The sequence below is a fragment of the Neoarius graeffei genome, chromosome 13 (genome assembly GCF_027579695.1).
Source record: "Neoarius graeffei isolate fNeoGra1 chromosome 13, fNeoGra1.pri, whole genome shotgun sequence".
In the NCBI taxonomy this organism is placed as follows: domain Eukaryota; kingdom Metazoa; phylum Chordata; class Actinopteri; order Siluriformes; family Ariidae; genus Neoarius; species Neoarius graeffei.
This window is the reverse complement of record NC_083581.1, coordinates 80541363-80563091: the sequence shown is the minus strand read 5'-3', so window position 1 is coordinate 80563091 and position 21729 is coordinate 80541363. Positions and strand designations below refer to the sequence as shown.

The window sequence follows — 21729 nt, the reverse complement described above, 5'->3', positions numbered from 1 at the left end:
CTAGAAATAAAAGAATGCTTTATAGATTTACATGGAGTCAGATTTTATTATTTTATTTTACAACCCTGGTGACAGTGTAATGATGAGGTAACACAAATGACTGATTATTTATTGAATAAATACATGAGATGCTAATGGCATTAGAAAAATATATTCAGATTTCATCTCATGTTAGCAGAAAAAAATTTCACAGTTTTTTTTTTTTTAGTTTGCATGGCATGATTATAAAGAAAAGCAATTAAAGAAACAAACAAAAAAAAGAGTCAAGGCTACATTCCCAAAAAGCTGAAATCTGAGCCCAAGCTGCCTGTTTGATCAATTTTACATAATAAACTGATTTAAAAAGCCACATAGAGTAGATAAGGCAGAGGTAAGACCCTCTTTTTGGCACTCTACAATGAATAACATGCTAAGGTGGCTAACAACTAGTCAAAATTAGCAATACCATTAGCATGATGCAAGTTTGCTCATGGATTTAAAGGTGCTGACTGCAGAGTTGAGTTCTGGGCAAAAATGTTCTGTTTCTATCACTGTTGGAGTTTTGAGATGTTTAGCATTGATTTGAGTTGAAATTGAGGAGCTGCGCTGCTGCACACACACACACACACACACACACACACACACACACACACACACACACACACACACACTGTGTATCCTGTGTGTAAATGTTTTGCCGAGATAAAAAGCAGACCACATTTTACGATTCCGGAAATTGCCAAAGCAAGTGAGCAACAATATCATGTGACCACCGTGGGGCGTGTCTGATCTACTTTTAACCAAAACAAGTCGGCGTGGGCAAACATGGTGGACTCGGCTCTCCCTCCAGCTAAAAGCCAGCGGAAAAGAAAAGGAAAATATGAAAATGAATCAGCTAGAAAGTGTGTGAGAAAAGCGATGGAAACCTAAAGGTTGTTGTGAAGGGACAGATCGAGCGCTGGAGTCGACTGAAGGATGAAACGGGCGCGAAATCTGACGAAGAATCTGCAGCGCTTGTCTTGGATTGGTGAGTCTGGGTATGGAGTTCTACACCTAATCTTTTGATCTTACAGAGAAAGAAACAAAAACACAAAAGCAGTAACAGAGAAAACATGTATTCGTCTTTTGTTTCACGGATCTATTCGCAAACGTCAGCCACAGATTAGATCCCTGTGACTCAGAACTCTCTGAGGTCGATGCAGAGTCATGATGTTTTCCATGCGTCGCCATCTTGGTGTAACACAGTTCCATAGTTACGGTAATTAGTTAAAGCTCCTCACGCTCGGCTGTTTCTGGAGAGCCGTACTGTTTACCTCAAGAGGGAGGAAAACGGTCCCAAAATGGGGAAATGTGACACTCAGCACATCAAATGATCACATCTCGTCTGCATGATATTGTTCTTGTGGGACCGGAAAATGCTATGTGCAATTAAAAAAAAAAAAAAATTAAATTTCAGATGACTTTGCAGTCAGCACCTTTAATTCAATTCCGCATTCACATCACAAAAAAAAAAATTCAGATTATTCTAACCTGAAAGTGTTCATACATTGTATTTTTATTTACAAGACAGAGGCTGTAGTTTTTATCTTATATTAGCTGGCGCTAGCTGTGCTTATATTTCGAATCTGTACTTGTACTGAATAAATTTATCAGCTGCAACTTATTATCAACTGAAATATAAACTACTTTAAAGAGCAGAATGTATTTCTTTGGATTCTTGGTTTAGTTGGAGAACTGAAGTGGGAGCTGACTGGAGACTCCCAAAATTCCCCCAAAAACTCATATTTTCTTCTCAGATGCTGAAATAAACTTTTGTTTGTTTGTTTGTTTGTTTGTTTGTTTGTTTGTTTTTCTGGTGGGAGTTATATTTTCTCTAAAACATCATCAATGCAATACTTTGAGCTAAATATTCCTTCAAAATGAGCACAGATACTTCCATGAAGTATTGGTCAAAATTAGCATGATACTTTTAGTTGTTTTGAGCGCAGTGACATTCTTTGGATGATATATTCTTTTAAAAATTGTAGTTAATTCTACAGCATATTTCAAATACATGGCTAACTTTCTATTAGCTTGTACACAGAGTAGATCTGCTTGTACAACAGCTGTAAGCATCACATTTGCCTCATACAAACTGTTTCCTATTTGTTAGCGACATTTAGTCTTTTTTGTATATATTTTGAACGAAAGTCTTTAAATAAGTGTCATTAGTTCCAGTAAGTTTACATAGCGAAATAATTTTAAACTTTTATTCTGAGCACGATGCTATTTCCATAATTGCCAACATTAACATTTTACACCCTGAACTCATTTGCCTTTAAACAGTTTTAAACAATATTTACAGCTATAAACAAGTTTCCTCTGAGACACTCTTTAAACCCAGCAAAACTAAAAAAAAAAAAAATAGCAGAAAAATGTTCAAAAATAAAACCAAAGTGAATTTCCTCAGAGAAACTAACATGCTAACATGGTTAGCAATAAATTAGAACTAGTATCTCATTATTCATTTGGTCGTGCTAACAGTCATTTGGTTTTTATTATTGATAGCCTACAGAAGATCAAATCCAAGTATTTCGAGGTGAAGCTAGTGCTCAGAATTAGCGTAATAGCATTTGTATACTTTTGGCTGCTTGTGTTTTCCTTTACGTTTAACAGCATTAGCTTTTTTTTGCTGAATGAAATGCTACTTTCAAATTAGCATAATTAATTCTATGTAACTAACAAGCATGCTAACATGGGTAACAATGAATCAAAGCTAGTACCCACAATTAGCATTATTTCACTGGTATCCACTTTCTTGTATTCTTAGCAATGTTAGCATTCTTTTTTACCAAAATATTGTACAAGGTAATTATTGCATTTCATTTTTATTTACTGTAATAAAATTACATTTAAAATTACTTTTCAAAGTTGTTATTGACTTTAAATGATAATTGAAATATTGCATAAGAGCATTGTTCAAACATGCTATGTAGGCTAATAATAATTGATTTTATTAGTAAAATGCTAATTGGTTGTTAGCTACTTAAGGAAACTTGACTGCTGGTAACTTTGCATTTTGCTCATTTTTACTGGTAAAATCTATAATTTATTGATAGCAACATTTAGCAGAGTGTGGTACATGGTTGATTCTGAGTTAATACATTTAAACATGCTAAGAATGTTAACCACTAGTTAGCATGATGCTGTTTTCCTTTTTCTCTGCTGTGATTTGGTTCATCATTCTAAAGTTTGACTCTTAAACTGTAATGAGAGAAAATTGTTGAAAGAAACAGTAATGTTTTTGCTGGAGTGTGTAGGGTGTGTTTATATCTACTGTGACAGATAATGGATGGATGGAGGTAGGGATGGAGGGATGAAGAGGGGGGTGGATGGATGGATGGATGGATGGATGGATGGATGGATGGATGGAGGGACGGAGGAATGGATGGAGGGGTGGATTTCATTTCTGTGCTTCTGATTTCAGACTGAATTTCAGTTCAGGATCTTGTGTCTGGAGACCTTCAACCAGCTCCTTTGCAAACAGGGGCACCACCTACACACACACACGGATACAAATGGGGTAAATGGATGGATGTAGAAAGAAGACAGAAATAGGTGAGAAAGGAAGATGATGTAAACACCGATAAAGACAAGAGGGATGGAGAGAACAAAGATCAAAAGAAAGAGAAAAGATAGATAAAGAAAAGAAAAAGAGAATGAAAAAAGAATGATGGATAATGGATAGAGAAAGTGCAAAGAGAAAGAAAAGGATGAAAGATGATGGATAGATGGTAAAATGAAAAGAGCGGGATAGGGATAAAAAGAAAGAAAGGATGGATGGATGATAAAATGAAAAGAGGGTCAGAGAGAATGGATAATGAGAAAGATGATGAATGATGGACAATGGATGGATAGAAAGAAGTAAATGCATGAAAGATAAACATGATCCTTGAGAATATAGATAAAGAGGATGGAATGATGGGGAGGATGAAAGATTATAGATGGGTGGAGAGAGAGAGAGAGAGAGAGAGAGAGAATCAGTGTTGGTTCATTTGCTCAGTCTGTGCAGTGGCTTCCTCTGCTGTTCATCTTATTGTATTACACACACTTACACAGGGCTACTGCTACACACACACACACACACACACACACACACACACAGAGAGAGAGAGAGAGAGAGAGAGAGAGAGCGCCCACCTGTGCTGTAATGAGTTTTTTGCTCTTGGGTTGATTTTTGTCAGGAAACTCCTCCCCAAAACACAGGTCAATCACATAGCGTGGTCCCGGCCCCCCCGACTGCAGGTACTGATGTAACTCTACACACACACACACACAGTTTAAGTCTAAGTTGATAATCTTGTTAAATATCGAACATCATAATGATCCCTGGTTGGACAGAAATAAATGGACAGATAGAAAAATGAGTTAAGGAATATACTGAAGGAAAAAGGAGAGATGGATGGGAGCATAAGATATAAAGAGAGGAATAAAGAAAGATGGAAGTGACAATGATAAGTAAGAGGAATTAATGAAGAGAGAAAAGATGCAGAGAAAGACATGTTACATGGGGATGGACAGAGTGAGAAAAAATGTTTGAGGAGAGGAAGAAGAAGCATGGATAGAAAGCAGGTGCATGGAAAAATGGAGAAAAGAAAAGAAGTGAGAGTGAGAGGGGAGGAATAAGTGGATGGAGAGAAAAGGAAGGGTCTTAGAAAAGAAGGGGGAAAAACAGAGGATGAGTAGATGGAGTGAAAGTGGAAGGATGGATAAAAAGAATGCGTGAGAAGGCATAAAACTAGATGTAGAAGAAAAGAGGAGATGAGAGAAAGATGAAGAAGGAAAGAGGATAGAAGATATGAGAAAGAATGAGAGGTTAAAGGTGAAGATTGAGAGAGGGAAAGAAATGAGAGAAAGGAGGAAACGATGGCAAGTGAAAAGATAGGTGTGGATCAAGTGAGGGAAAAGAGAAGTACAGAAAAGTGGAGTCATGGATGGAAAAAAGAAAAAGAGTGGAGAAATAAATTGAGAGAGAGAGAGAGAGAGAGATCACTGTCCGTTCCCCCACATGCCCCGCTCCTCTTCATGATCACAGTCACTAAATGTTTCCTGAAGTTAAAAACTGAAGGTTTCTCTGCTGGATGAGTTCTGACCCTCGAGCTCACTCCCCCATCCATCGCGACCATTTCCTGTTGGAGATCCGGCCCTCAGATGGGCCCTAGAAAGGTTTTATAGAAGAAAAAAAGCTTCTTGTGTTACATTCTCTGAATCCTTTTCTTTCGGTTCCTGATTGACATTCTGAACTTTCTCATGCTGAAAAGCTGTGAGTTGCTTCCCCACTCGAGCTCTGTGGATTTCTGCACTTCTTTAGCTCATCTCTCAAATTCTACTTCGTCAGAAAAGTCTGTGAGGTTTACCTGTCTTCGAAATGTGTCATCCAAAAGTGCGTTGGCTCTTTAAAGCGAGTATCAGAAGTCATTACAGATGGTGTTTTGAGCGTTCAGCTAGCGAAGGTATTTTGCCGACACAGTGTGTTTAACCCCATTAGGCTTTCACCTGCTTTGCTCTGCCCAGTCCACTTTCATTCCCATCAAAATCAGTTCCTTCATCTGACATTCACTCTGCAGTTTATCAGTCTCAGCCTGAAAAACCTTTCACATTGAGCGTTCAGTTTGAGTCACAACAAACCCTTTTTTCCCACCGATATCTCTGATAAGCTTTCCGTATTACCTCCACCCAGGAGGTTATGTTTTCAGTGCGGTTTTGTTTGTCTTCCTGTAAGCAGGATTGCACAAAACCTACTGACCTGATTTACATGAAACTTGGTGGAAGAGTGTATCAAGGGCCAAGGAAGTCCTTCCCATGCAACAAGGCACATCGGGCGGTGCTGATCTCCGTTCCTATAGCCCTCAGCCTTTCACATATTCAGGGCTCGACATTCATATATTTTTTCACCAGCCAGCCGGACTAGTTCCCTTCCAAAGTAACTCGCCAAACAGAAAATCAACTCACCTAAATTTGTTCATGTACCGTATGAATTTTACTTCTGTCAAAAACAACACAAAAGAGAGTCGTTCCCATTGTTCATGACTAATGTGCATTTATTTCAAGACCCGAGTATTTTGATACTGTTTTTTTTTTTTTTTTTGCAGACTTTACAAACTGGCATTTGCTGTTCCACGTCCTCCTCGCGATATCCAAAAAAACACCAGATGACTGACCCCTTACTAGTTCTTTTAGGAACCAATTCGTCCGCTTCCATTTTTAATTTGTCGCTGAAATTGGCAGAGCTTATACGGTAGCCTGTGCAACACCAGCGATTGCACGAACTGAGTCAGCGCTGTAAACCGGAACTAGGAAATCTTCCTGCAAGTTCCTTTCAGCACCGAGATGTCGCCCGGGATTGGTTGGCGAGTGTGTGACGTTATTGTCCCCCCCCCCCTCCCCCCCTTAGGCAGCCTCTCACGTTACTGCCTGAAGGACAGGGAGAAAACCACCGGAAAAGGTTTTAAACAAACGCAACAAACACGAAACAAATGCAAGTCGGCAGATGACCATAAAATACTCGATAGTTACGATATAATAATTATATGTATCTCACACAGAATTTTCAGAGATATATCGAGTATATTCAATATATTGCACAGCCCTAGTCTGAATCTTCGCTTCATATATATTTTTTATTTTCATCTAGCCAGCCGGGCTGCCTAGTGACAGGAATTACCTGCCAAATGACAAATTAAGTCGCCTCGGGCGACTTAATTTCGCGAATTTCGAGCCCTGGCTATTACATAGCTAGGGTTACAGTGGGGGGCGGGTCCTCTGGTAACCGCAAGAGTTTGACTCCCTACTCACATCTGTATTGCAGCACCTCACCAGATGGCAACAGGTACCATTTTTATGATGGTCTTTGGTATGACCCACCTATGAGTAGAACTCACGATCTCTCAGTCAAGAGGCGGACACACTAACCACTAGGTCAACTTGTGGTCAGGCCAAGGAAGAACCCAATAAATTTACTGGGTCCAATCAAGCAGCGGATCCATGGATTTATCTTCATTTTCACTAACGTTACAAGATATGGCATTTGGCCTTAGTGGAAGTCTAGACTCAACGATGCCATTCACTGTAAACGCCACTAGACAGCAGTAAAATTCAATAATGGGGGGGGGGGGGGGGGGGGGGACATAACCAACGTAGAAACATGATGACTCCTTATCACAATCCACATTCCCGGATCCGAGTAACCTTTTGGGACACACATGTAGGTGCATAATTCTAATAGTTTTAGAAATATATCCAGACATATAAAGTGATTTTGGTTGCACATCATAGAAAATACGACTGTTGTCCTTGGTGGAGGTCCATGCTCTCTAAGCGCCCTTCTAGTTAGGTGTGTGTGTTTGCTCCTCAGCACAGGTTAGCAGTATTTGTGTAAATCATGAAAGATTTTCTGTCATGTTTCACATGAAAGAAGATATCAAGGGTTTGTGTCGGTGATTAAAAACATGTATACTTGCCGTCTGAATGAAGTTTTATGCTTCACCTCATATAAATCAGCTGAATTTTAGTCGCTAGCTCACCAAAGAGTGTTAATTCGAGTTCTAAATCTTCGAAAGGTGAAACTGTTACTCACACTGACAGGAGAGAGAGAGAGAGAGAGAGAGAGAGAGAGAGCACTGTGTTCTCTCATCCTCACCCTGCAGGAAGACGCTGATGTCGAGCAGTTTGCACGTCCTTTCTCTCTCCAGTTTGTTGGGTTGGAGTGTGTGTTGGGCAAGTGGCCCGTCCCAGTACACTCGTCCCTGACAGAAGCGTTTGATGAAGACTCCATCAGGGGCGACCCACACTAACACACCTTTCTCCAGGTGAGGCAGTAGGCGGCTCATGGCCTCGGCGATGCCCGGTGGGAGGGACAGAGTGTCTAGGCGAGGGAAGGACAGCGTGTGAGCTGCACATGGGCCATAAATACGTTCGTTCCCCACCGGTGCTGAACCCTGCAGGATAAAACATCCCTCTGGAGACGAGGTGATCAATTCCTGAACCAGTTGGCCATGATAGAACACAGACACGAGGAGTCGGAAGTCTGAAATCACACACACACACACAATACTAGTTTCATTAATTAAGCTAGATATTGAGAAATATATTGTAATGTGTGTGTGTGTGTGTGTGTGTGTGTGTGTGTGTGTGTGTGTGTGACTGAATGAAATGTGTGAAATATATTTACCTGAAATGGGGCACCATGTTGTGAACAGAGCGACAGAAAGATTTGCAGGTCTGTCATAACCACCAACATTGTTGTTGCTTGAGAAATGCAACCTGCCATCTGCTGGTATCTCTACACACACACACACACACACACACACACACACACATTCAGACTTCTATTATCATAAGAACATACTGTGAAGCATGGGGATGGCAACATCATGTTGTTTTAAAAGGGACTGGTGCACTTCAGAAAATAGATGGCATCATGAGGAAGGAGAATTATGCAAAAATGCTGAAACAAAACTTCAAGACATCAGGCAGAACATTAAAACTTGGTTGCAACCTGGCAACTTTCAGCAAGCATCCTGATCAAAACCCTAACCTAAAGAAAAGTCGAAACAAATCACTTAGACACTTAGACAACCTTTATTGTCATTCAGTATGCAACAAGTGTACACCAAACGAAATTTCGTTGCAAATTGGCTCAGCACAGAAATAAATATGAAGAGTATTAAATTAAATTATGCAGCAGCAGAAATATTATAAAGTGCAATAGTATAAAGTGACCTGTGGAATTTTGAATGTTCAAGTTATAAATAGAAGTTTAGAGTTCGGGTTTGGAGTTCAGCAGTCTGGTGACCTGGGGGAAAAAGCTGTTACAGAACCTGGTGGTCCTGCACTGAATGCTGCAGAACCTCTTTCCAGAGGCCAGAGGGGAGAACAGTCCATAGTGAGGGTGTGAGGGGTCACTGATGATGTTCCTGGCTCGAGACATGCAGCACCTTGGTGCAATGTCCTGAATGGAGGGAAGAGAAGTCCCAATGATTTTCTCTGCTGTCCTCACCGCTCTCCTCACATTCTTCCAGTCAGAGGCACTGCAGCCTCCACACCTCACAGAGATGCAGCTGGTTAGAATGCTCTCTGTGGTGCTTCTGTAGAATGTAGTGAGGATGGGCGGGGGCAGGTGGGCTCTTCTCATCCTATGCAGGAAGTGCAGACGTTGCTGTGCCTTCTTGACCAGTGACGTGGTGTTCACAGACCAGGTGAATTTGTCTGTGATGTGCACCCCCAGGAACTTGGCGCTATTGACCACCTCCATGGCCGTGTTGCCCACCAACTGCTCCACCTCCTCTCTATAGGCCAGGTCGTTATCATCCCTGATGAGGCCCGCCACTGTTGTATCATCCGCAAACTTCACAATGTGGTTGCTGGTAGCCCTGGGGACACAGTCATGTGTCATCAGAGTGAACAGCAGAGGACTCAGGACACAGCCCTGAGGGGAGCCTGTGCTGAGGGTGATGACACTGGAGGTGTTCTGTCTGACCTGCACTGACTGTGGTCTTTCAGTGAGGAAGTCCAGCAGCCAGTTGCATAGGGGGATGCTGAAGCCCAGGGGACCCAGTTTGTTCACCAGATGCTGTGGAATGATAGTATTGAACGCTGAACTGAAGTCCAGGAACAGCATCCACACATGAGTGTTCTTCTCCTCCAGGTGTGAAAGGCTCAGGTGAAGAGCGGAGGAGATGGTGTCTTCAGTAGAGCAGTTTGGCCGGTAGGCAAACTGGAAGGGGTCGAATGTGGGAGGGAGCCTGGAGGTGATGTACTCCTTTACTAGCCTCTCAAAGCACTTCATCATAATGGGAGTGAGTACGACAGGCCAGTAGTCATTGAGTGATGCGATATGAGGTTTTTTTGGCACTGGGATGATGGTGGCAGTCTTGAAACATGCTGGGACTTTGGCTTGATCCAGTGAGGTGTTGAAGATGTCCGTTAGAACATGAGCCAGCTGGTCTGTACATTCCCTGAGCACCCGACCAGGAATATTATCAGGGCCCGGGGCCTTCTGTGTGTTGACTCTCCTCAGAGTCCTCCGCACCTCTGCTGTATCAAGACAAAGTGCCTTTTCATCTTGATAGGGAACAGCTTTCACTGCAGGAGTGTTATTTAGTGCTTCAAACCTCCCAAAGAAGTTATTGAGTTTATTTAGGAAGTCCGCGTCATCATCACACTTGGGAGGGGCTATCCTGTAGTTTGTGATAGCCCGTATGCCTTTCCACATATCCCTGGTGTTGGTGGTGTCATGGAAAAAGTCCTGGATTTTTTTGACTATGAGCACGCTTTGCTAATCTGATGGCGTGGTTCAAACTAGCTCTTGCTGTTCTCAGTGCCTTCTCGTCGCCAGACTTAAAGGCTGAGTTCCGTGCCTTTAGCATTTTGCGTACTTCATAAGTCATCCAGAGCTTTTGGTTGGCCCGGGTGGTGATGCTCTTTATGTTGCTGATGTCCTCCATGCACAGACATGGCATACTAAATAAATAAATGACCAAGTATAATATTTTTGTCTCATTTGTTTAACTGGGTTCTCTTTATGTACTTTTAGGACTTGTGTGAAAATCTGATGTTGTTTTAGGTCATATTTATGCAGAAATACAGAAAATTCTAAAGGGTTCACAAACTTTCAAGCACCACTGCATATTAACATCAATGCAAATTTGTACAAAAACTGTCCAGTGTGTGTGTGTGTGTCTGTGTGTGTTCTACTAACCTTCTGATACTCTGCTGTTATTTGAGTTGTTGTGCAGTACATCCTAAACACAGAAACATCACATAGTTAAATTCATTTGATTTTATTTTTTCATCATGTCTGCATCATCCTTCACTCATAAAAGTCTCAAACCTTCTTGAGCTGTGTCTCAAATCACATTTATAATATAACTGATTACCTGAATATGAACACTGCAGGTGTGTGTTTGTCAGAAAGTCTAAAACATTAGTGCACAACTCATTGATTCTTTATTTTCTTTTGCACTTTGCATTTGAGATGTAGTTTAACTGCTGCCGTGACTCACACAGACACATTAAGGCTCAGATCATAAAATCAGGTGAGTGTAAATCACAGATCATTGTGAGCTGTATTGCTCCTAGATGTCCACTAGGGGTCACAAAGGGCCCTGTGTTTCTTTCTGGATATTAGATATTATATAAATTACATATAAATATAGATATAAACAAATATAGATAAAGTTGTGCACCAACATTCATTAAAATTTGTTCACTACTTTTTGAGTTACATTTTGGGGAAAAAAATTCTGGATCTGCAAACATATCTGGATTTGCATCAAAATCTAATCAATTGTTCTTTGGGCCATGGCCCACCTTTCCTAAAAATTTCATTAAAATACATTCACGACTTTTTGAGTTACATTGGGAACAGACAAACAAACAAATAGCGGAGGCAAAAACATAACCTACTCCAACACAACTGTCAGAGGTAAAGCGCAGATGATTTACCACATTTGGGAATCAAGCACGCACCACATGGTGACATAGCCCCTAGTTTGGAAACCTGTGCCCTAAAATTTCACCAGAGGTGCTGAAAGTAAATCATTTTGATATATTACTATGATATTATTGTATATATTACCACAGCATTGTTGATTAATTTTCTAGAACAGCAGCTCTGCCTGTTGCACAGCTTCAAACCACAGGTTTATAGTCATGCGCTTTAAAACATAATTGTTTCTATAGTAACAATGAATTCACAGGAACTTTTAAGATATACAATCCTCCAAGTCTAATTCTCATAATAAATTAACTTTGAGGTTTATCAGTAACATTATGTCTATTTATAGATGCTATACTGTAAGTAATACATCATCAGTGCTAACTTGTTTGTACATCAAATGCAACTATAAATGGATAAAAAGTACAATGAGTCATTTGTTACACACACACACACACACACACACACACACACAAAATAGTCCAGGTAAAAAGAGACAAAAAACTTGACAAAAACATGAGACAGACAAGGACAAAAACATTAGAGCAAAAAAACAAAAACAAGAAAAAACCCTAAGTGCAAAAACCATGAACTAGAAAAAACCCTTAGTGCAAAAACCATGAACTAGAAAAATAGCTTGAGCAAAAAACATGAAATGCAATAAAGGCACAGAAACAGCTAGAATAGCAAAACGAGATGTTCTGGCAAAGTCAAGGTCTGAGAACAGCTTATTTATACACAACAGAGAAAACCAGGAAGTGAAATGCAGGCTAGATGGAATTCCCGTCCCGGATCCAGATTCGCGCTGACTTGGGAGATAAGTAATCTCCGGAGAGGAAGTCTGGGGAGGAGCATGACAATACCCCCCCCCCCCCAACGAGCACCTCCAGGTGCTTTAGGAAGAGCGTCAGGGTGTTGTCGGTGTAAATCAGTGATGAGTGTTGGGTCCAATATGAACCTGGGGGGGACCCAACTTCTCTCCTCGGGACCATAACCCTCCCAGTCCACCAGGTACTGGAGTCCTCTGCCTCACCGACGCACCTTCAGCAAAGGACTGGAGAGCAGGGGTGAGGTGAACACATCACATGGTGAGTGGTAAAGCCAGTCTGACGGAACATGGATTGATTACCTTGCTGATGAGGAAAGGTCCTAGGTACCTGGGAGCCAGCTTGCGGGAGACGGTTCTGAGTGGCAGGTGGCATGTGGAGAGCATAACTCGTTGCCCCACCCAGTAGGTGGGCACCTTAGAGAGGCATTTGTCAGCCTGCCTCTTGGATACTAGGGCGGAGCGAATGAGCCTTCTCTGGGCCATTGCCCATGTCCTCCTGCAGCAGCGTATGAAGATCTGGGCTTAGGATACGACGACCTCCTCCTCCTAGCTGGGGAACAGTGGTGGTTGGTACCCTAGTGAGCACTGGAATGGAGAGAGACCTGTGGCAGAGGAAGGGAGAGTGTTATGTGCATATTCGCTCCAAGGTAGATACTTGCTCCAAGAACTGGCATCCCTGGACACCATGCACCTGAGTGCAACCTCCAAAGCCTGGTTAGCCCATTCTGCCTGGCCGTTGGTCTGTGGGTGGAAGCCTAAGGAGAGACTACAGGTGGCCCCGATGAGTTTGCAGAAGGCTCTCCAGAACTGTGCAGTGAACTGAGGACCCCGGTCAGAAACTATGTCGGTAGGCAGACCATGTAGGCGGAAAATGTGGTGGATGAGTAGTTCTGCGGTCTCTTTGGCTGAGGGGAGCTTGGGCAGAGGAATGAAATGAACGGTCTTGGAAAAATGGTCAATGACAGTGAGGATGCATGTATTGCCACCTGAGTTGGGGAGTCCTGTGACGAAGTCCAGGGCGATGTGAGACCAGGGTTGATAAGGAATCAGGAGGGGTCTTAGCGAGCTGGCAGGGGGTCACTTGGCTGTCTTGTTCTGGGCACATGTGTCGCAGGCTGCCACGAACTCCTGGACATCTTCCTTGATGGATGGCCACCAGAAGCGCTGTTGGACGAGCACCAGGGTTTGAGCAGCTCTCAGGTGACAAGCCAACTTGGAGCCATGACCCCACTGTAGCACCTGGGTTCTCACAGAACAGGGAACAAACAGATGATTAGGTGGTACATTGCTTGAGTTACTTTCACCAGGGTCCTGTTCCAGGGCCTTCTGCATGAGCGTCTCAACCTCTAGAATGGCGGGGCCCACCAGGCAGCGTGGAGGAAGGATGGTCTTGGGTGGCTTGGACTCCTCTTGGTGGGAGGAGAACAACCTGGACAGGGCATCGGGTTTGCCGTTCTTGGAGCTTGGGCAGTAGGACAGTGTGAAGTTGAACCGGGAGAAGAAGAGAGACCAATGGGCTTGACGGGAATTGAGACATTTGGCAGACTTGAGGTACTCCAGATGTTTATGGTCGGTCCAGACTAGGAAGGGGAGATCCGACCCCTCGAGCCAGTGTTTCCACTCATCCAAGGCTAGCTTGATGGCCAACAACTCTCTGTCGCCGATATCATAATTACGTTCAGCAGGGGACAGCTGACAAGAGAAAAAGGAGCAGGGGTGGACCTTGTAATTGCTGGCCCTCTGGGAGAGAATGGCTCCGACCCCGGACTCGGAAGCGTCGACCTCCACGATGAATCGTTTGGTCGGATCGGGTATAGTGAGAATGGGTGCTGTGGTGAACTTGCACTTGAGCATGGAGAAGGCTTTCTCTGCTTCCTCCCCCCACTTGAACGGGCTCTTGATTGAAGTCAATGCCGTGAGATGTCCAGCCACTGTGCTGAAGTTGCGGATGAAGCGCCTGTAGAAATTAGTGAATCCCAGGAAATGCTGGAGCTCTCGTCGCGAGGATGGAGTAGGCCAGTCTGCGACTGCATCAAGCTTGAGGGGGTCCATCTGGATCCTAGCCGGGGAGATGATGAACCCCAGAAACAAGACAGAGCTCTGGTGGAATTCGCTCTTTTCCGCCTTGACAAACAGCTTGTTTTCTAGCAGATGCTGGAGGACCTGCCAGACATGGCCCAGATGTTCCTCCAGGGAGCAAGAGAAGGTCAGGATGTCATCCAGGTACACGAAAACGAAGATGTTGAGAAAGTCCCTTAGGATGCCGTTGACAAGTGCTTGGAAGACTGCGGGCATGTTGGTCAGGCCGAAAGGGACCATGAGGTACTCGTAGCGGCCAGTGGTGGTGTTAAAGGCCATCTTCCACTCGTCCCCCTCCCTGATCCTGACGAGATGGTAGGCATTGTGTAAATCCAACTTGGTGAAAATCTTGGCTCCCTGGAGTAGTTCAAAGGCCGTAGTCATGAGCGGTAGGGGGTAGCAGTTCTTGACCATGATGGCGTTGAGACCTTGATAGTCGATGCAGGAGCGGAGCGACTTGTCCTTTTCCACGAAGAAAAATCCCATCCCTGCTGGGGAGGAGGAAGGGCGGATGATCCCAGCTGCCAGAGACTCAGAGATGTACTTCTCCATGGCTTGCCTTTCAACAGGAGAAAGGGAGTAGAGTCACCCTTTGGGTGGCGCCATCCTGGGCAGGAGGTCGATTCCACAGTCATAGAGTCTGAGAAGAGGGAGGGACACTGCTTGGGTCTTGCTGAAAACAAGTCTTAAGTCCAGGTATTCCAGAGGCATGTGAGAGAGGTCGAGAAACTCGCTGGCTGAAGGCTGCGGTGGTTTGGCGGGAGGCAGAGCGGAGGTCAGGCAGGAAGCTAGGCAGGAATGGCTCCAGCCTAGGATGGTATTATTGGCCCAGTTTAGGTGGGGGTTGTGCTGCATTAACCAGGGTAATCCTAGGATGATGGGTACGTGGGGGTTGTTCATGACATGGAGTTGGATGGTTTCGGAGTGGTTGCCGGAAATCCTCAGGGTGAGCGGGGCGGTAAGGTGAGTGATGGTGGTCAAGCCAGTGCCACTGAGTGTCAGGACTGTGAGAGGGACGTCGAGGGCGAGTAGCGGAATTCCCAGACGCTTGGCGGTAGCAGAGCAGATCAGGTTCCTGTCCGCCCCTGAGTCAACAAGGGCCTGGAGATGGTGATGCTGGTTGTTGTGGATGATGATGACAGGGAGTAATGGTCGATCAGCGGGGGGCTGGTTTCGAGTGTTGCCCACCAGGGCCCCTCAATTAACTGGTGATCTCGTTCCCTTTAGCAGGCAGGTTCGGCAGATGTGTCCTCGCTGACCGCAGTAGAAACAGGCCCCTGTGCTCTGCCGGCACTGTTGTTCCTCTGCTGACACCCATACCCGGTCTACCTGCATGGGTCCGACAGACGAGGCGCGAGGTGGAGAGGAGGTGAAGCTGGGGCAGGTCTTCTATCTCCTCCATTGCTGGAACCGGGCATTGATACGGTTGGCGAGGTCCATGAGACTGGAAAGGTCCGACGGCAGTTCCCGCAATACCAGTTCATCCTTAATGGCATCGGACAAGCCATGCAGGAACACATCGACCTCGGCACTCTCGTTCCAACCACATGATGCCGCCAACGTCCGGAACTCAATGGCATAGTCCAAGGTAGACCGGGACCCCTGCCACAGCTCCATGAGCTCTCTAACCACCTCCCGGCCAGACAGAGAGCAATCGAAAGTTCGCCTCATCTCCTCGGAGAAATCCTTGAAACAGGAACAGAAGGGTGCATTGGCATCCCAGACCACTGTTCCCCACTCTCTGGCCTTGCCGGTGAGGATTGTGATTGTATATGCTACCTGGGAGCGTTCTGTGGGGAAGGCCAGAGGTTGCAGCTCTAGGCTCAAAGAGCATTGAGATAGGAATGATCTGCAAGTACCTGGTTCTCCATCGTAGGGCTGAGGCACTGGAAGTCTGGGTTCGCAGAGAGGAGCTGAAGTAGGAGATGGCTGGGCAGGGGTAGGCACAGCTTGATAGCGCTGCATCTGTGTGGTGAGGAGATTGAGTGAGTTGGACAGGGTGGCGAGGTTCTGGGTGATCTGCTGGAGGTCTTGTTGATGGGTCCCGAGGAGGGTCCCTTGCTGCTGGATGGCCATTCTCAGATGGGTGAGTTCCGCTGGATCCATGTTGGCCAGAACGTACTGTTAGGGGTGGTGGAGGTGTGGTGAGATAAGGATCCACTAGCACAGGGGTTCTCAACCTTTTGCAACCTGGGCCCCACCAAAGCTGGTTCATTGCAGTTGGGGGCCCCTCTTCTCGCCCCGCCCCCATCCCCCCCCCCAACACACTCACCCGCAGTGACGCCACCCGACCTACAGCACCTTATATTGACAGATAGATAGATAGATAGATAGATAGATAGATAGATAGATAGATAGATAGATAGATAGATAGCCCTGGGCTAGATTATTATTATTATTATTATTTTTATTATTATTATTATTAGTAGTAGTAGTAGCAGTAGCAGCAGTAGTAGCATTATCCATTCCATAGAAATACATAGGCCTATTATCATTATTAGGCTATTGTTATAATTGGCAGTAGCACCACATTTCTAATCTGCTTTCGGGCATTATTATAATTATTATTATTATTGCCTATTATCATTACTAAGCTGCTGGCAGTAGTACAAGACTTATGTTCTTTCAGGCATTATTATTATTATTAGGCCTATTATTATTATTATTATTTATTATTATTATTATTATTATTATTATTGCTGTTGTTGGTTGTTGATATTATTATTATTATTATTATTATTATGCTATTATTATTAATAGGCATCATTAGTATTATTATGAGTGTTTTTATTAGGTATTTTATTAGGCTTATCATTAGCTGGCTATTGATATCATTGGGAATTGGGACCAGGCGTGAATTTAGGTTTTACTTTTTACTGTGCCTTTGTGATCTGCGTTTGCGTTAATGCGAGACCTGAGCCTGCTTTGCCTTACAAAGATCCTCGATTCTTGGCGAAATGTTTGACAAGCACAGTCTCAAGTCATCCTCAATTTGCGCACGATTGCGATATTTCGTTTTGAGCGCAGTCATTTTTGAAAATCCTGCCTCACACAAGTAGGTCGATGCGAATGGGATGAGCAGTTTCAAGGCTACGTCACACAGTTGCGGGTACTCCTGCATCAATGCTGCCCAGAATGTCGAAAGAGGGCATGAGGTGAAGACTGCCTTAAGTCTACTGTCACTCTTCAGCTCAATAAGCTGTTCCTGCATGTCAACTGGAAGTTCGTCAGCAGTACACACAAATGGATCTCGAACCCACGCAAAAGAGCGATAATCCTCTGTGAAGTATGCCGCAAACTGTTTTCTCATTACCGACAGGTGCTCTGACGCTGCTTGAAAGACAGATGAGAAATCGTGGGAAGTGCCTGCATTACTGATAAAGTCTGCAAGGCTTGGGAACATATCACAGTTCCCCCGACTGATGCGGCCACACACACAAGATTTTATGATAGATTGATGATAGATTTTATAATAGTATTGATTTGTATGTAATAGTCCAATGTCCTGCATTTTGACATGGGTAAATGTGTTGCATCTGCTTAGCTACTATAGCCTGTTAGCCCCAGATTTTTTTTTTCCTCCATACATGAAGCCTACTCGCGACCCCCCTGGAGTACCTCCGCGCCCCACCAGGGGGGCGCGCCCCCCCGGTTGAGAACCACTGCACTAGCAGAACACAGACAGTAATCCAATAAATAAGGTGCTTTAATCCAGGGAAAAGGGTGTGGCAAAAATGAGACAAAAACAAATGGCAAAATAATCCAGGTAAAAAGAGACAAAAAACTTGACAAAAACACAAGACAGACAAGGACAAAAACACTAGAGCAAAAAAACAAAAACAAGAAAAAACCCAAAGTGCAAAAACCATGAACTAGAAAAATAGCTTGAGCAAAAACCATGAAACGCAATAAAGGCACAGAAACATCTAGAATAGTGAAACAAGACATTCTGGCAAAGTCAGGGTTTGAGAACGGCTTATTTGTACACAGCAGAGAGAACCAGGAAGTGAAATGCAGGCTAGATGGAATCCTCGTCCTGGATCCAGATTCATGCTGACCTGGAAGAGAAGTAATCTCTGGAGTGGAAGTCCGGGGCAGAGCATGACAAAAAGTAGATAAAAAGAACCCAGTTAAACAAATGAGACAAAAATATTATACTTGGTCATTTATTTGCTGAAGAAAATTATTCAATATTACATATCTGTGAGTGGCAAAAGTATGTGAACCTTTGCTTTCAGTATCTGGTGTGACCCCCTTGTGCAGCAATAACTGCAACTAAACGTTTGCGGTAAGTGTTGATCAGTCCTGCACACCGGCTTGGAGGAATTTTAGCCCATTCCTCCATACAGAACAGCTTCAACTCTGGGATGTTGGTGGGTTTCCTCACATGAACTGCTCGCTTCAGGTCCTTCCACAACATTTCCATTGGATTAAGGTCAGGACTTTGACTTGGCCATTCCAAAACATTAACTTTATTCTTCTTTAACCATTCTTTGGAAGAACGACTTGTGTGCTTAGGGTCGTTGTCTTGCTGCATGACCCACCTTTTCTTGAGATTCAGTTCATGGACAGATGTCCTGACATTTTCCTTTAGAATTCACTGGTATAATTCAGAATTCATTGTTCCATCAATGATGGCAAGCCGTCCTGGCCCAGATGCAGCAAAACAGGCCCAAACCATGATACTACCACCACCATGTTTCACAGATGGGATAAGGTTCCTATGCTGGAATGCAGTGTTTTCCTTTCTCCAAACATAACGCTTCTCATTTAAGCCAAAAAGTTCTATTTTGGTCTTATTTGTCCACAGAACATTTTTCCAATAGCCTTCTGGCTTGTCCACGTGATCTTTAGCAAACTGCAGATGAACAGCAATGTTCTTTTTTGGAGAGCAGTGGCTTTCTCCTTGCAACCCTGCCATCCACATCATTGTTGTTCAGTGTTTTCCTGATGATGGATTCATGAACATTAACATTAGCCAATGTAAGAGAGGCCTTCAGTTGCTTAGAAGTTACCCTGGGGTCCTTTGTGACCTCACCAACTATTACACACCTTGCTCTTGGAGTGATCTTTGTTGGTCGACCACTCCTGGGGAGGGTAACAATGGCCTTGAATTTCCTCCATTTGTACACAATCTGTCTGACTGTGGATTGGTGGAGTCCAAACTCTTCAGAGATGGTTTTGTAACCTTTTCCAGCCTGATGAGCATCAACAACGCTTTTTCTGAGGTCCTCAGAAATCTCCTTTGTTCGTGCCATGATGCACTTCCACAAACATGTGTTGTGAAGATCAGACTTTGATAGATCCCTGTTCTTTAAATAAAACAGGGTGCCCACTCACACCTGATTGTCATCCCATTGATTGAAAACACCTGACTCTAATTTCACCTTCAAATTAACTGCTAATCCTAGAGGTTCACATACTTTTGCCACTCACAGATATGTAATATTGGATCATTTTCCTCAATAAATAAATGACCAAGTATAATATTTTTGTCTCATTTGTTTAACTGGGTTCTCTTTATCTACTTTTAGGACTTGTGTGAAAATCTGATGTTTTAGGTCATATTTATGCAGAAATATAGAAAATTCTAAAGGGTTCACAAACTGTTAAGCACCACTAGATATATATATGAGCCTGAATTCTCTGTAATTAAATTGTTAAAACATGCACTTAAACTATAATGGACAAATAAATAATAGCAGACTGGCAGGGACTTTATACAAAGAGATGCTGAGGTTTAGTTCAAACCTAATGTAACTCAGACATTTTATACACAATTTTTTCATGCACTGGTATTTTTTCATTCATTTCCATTAATTCATTATATTTAAGTATATAAGGGAGCATGCAAAAGTCTTAGGCTCATATAAAGAAAGGCTGCAAAGCAAAGATGCCTTCAAAATAATTATATGAAATATTTTCTGTATAAAAGGTTCGATAAAGAGCAGTAAACAACAAACAACTCAATATTCAATATTTAGAGAGACTCATGATGAGAGAGACAGTGATTCATAATGAGAAAGAGACAGGCAAGGAGAGACTCGTGATGAAAGAGAGACAAGAAGACTCATGATGAGAGAGACAGATAGAGAGACTCATGATGAGAGAGACAGATAGAGAGACTCATGATGAGAGAGAGACAGAGAGACTCATGATGAGAGAGAGACAGATAGAGAGAGACTCATGAGACAGAGACAGATAGAAAGGGATTCATGATGAAAGAGACACAGATAGAGAGAGACTCATGAGACAGAGACAGACAGGGATTCATGATGAGAGAGAGGCAGATAGAGAGAGACTCATGAGAGAGAGAGATAGGGATTCATGATGAAAGAGAGACATAGAGAGAGAATCATCATGAGAGAGAGACAAATAGAAAGGGATTCATGATGATAGAAACAGATAGAGAGAGACTCATGAAGAGAGACAGATAGAGAGACTCATGATGAGAGAGAGACACATAGATAGGGATTCATGATGAGAGAGAGACAGATAGAGAGAGAGACTCATGATGAGAGAGACAGATAGAGAGAGACTCATGATGAAAGAGAGACAGCTAGATAGGGATTCATGATGAGAGACAGATAGAAAGGGATTTATGATGAGAGAGAGAGAGAGAGAGAGAGAGATAGAGAGAGTGACAGATAGTCATCATGAAAGAGAGAGACAGAAACACATAATGACAGACAGAAAACAACTCCTGATGAAAGAGACAGGAAAAGAGAGACACTTTTTAATACTGATTCATGCATGTTTGTGCTGCTAGTAAAACTTTGCTAAGCTCTGTTAGCCTGAGCTACTTTCATTTTCATCTCATCTCATTATCTCTAGCCGCTTTATCCTGTTCTACAGGGTCGCAGGCAAGCTGGATCCTATCCCAGCTGAATACGGGCGAAAGGCGGGGTACACCCTGGACAAGTCGCCAGGTCATCACAGGGCTGACACAGACACAGACAACCATTCACACTCACATTCACACCTACGCTCAATTTAGAGTCACCAGTTAACCTAACCTGCATGTCTTTGGACTGTGAGGGAAACCGGAGCACCCGGAGGAAACCCACGCGGACACGGGGAGAACATGCAAACTCCACACAGAAAGGCCCTCGCCGGCCCCGGGGCTCGAACCCAGGACCTTCTTGCTGTGAGGCGACAGCGCTAACCACTACACCACCGTGCCACCCCATTTTCATTTTCAGTAGGGTGAATATGCTGAAGTCCTGAGTGCTAATTCACTTTTTTCTCCACTGACCGCAACTGACAGTTGTACTGCTTCACAAAACAAACAGCAGCTGCCTATGATGTAAATGATTAAACCTCACTGAAGTTTACCTGGACAGTACAGAGCCGGACAGTACAGACC

General features: G+C 43.6%; 1 protein-coding gene across 2 annotated transcripts in view; it reads right to left on the bottom strand.

Moving 5' to 3' along the window:
- Positions 1-94: 94 nt before the first annotated feature.
- The window catches only part of irf10 (interferon regulatory factor 10), a 25631-nt gene continuing 3996 nt past the window's right edge, over positions 95-21729 (bottom strand). For both annotated transcript variants that reach the window (XM_060938621.1, XM_060938620.1), the window contains 5 exons: positions 10718-10760; positions 8189-8299; positions 7658-8044; positions 4159-4277; positions 95-3514 (listed from right to left, as the gene is read on the bottom strand). In XM_060938621.1, the coding sequence (XP_060794604.1) occupies positions 3422-3514; positions 4159-4277; positions 7658-8044; positions 8189-8299; positions 10718-10760 (753 nt within the window). In that variant the 3' untranslated portion in view covers positions 95-3421. The remainder of the gene's footprint in view (positions 3515-4158; positions 4278-7657; positions 8045-8188; positions 8300-10717; positions 10761-21729) is intronic.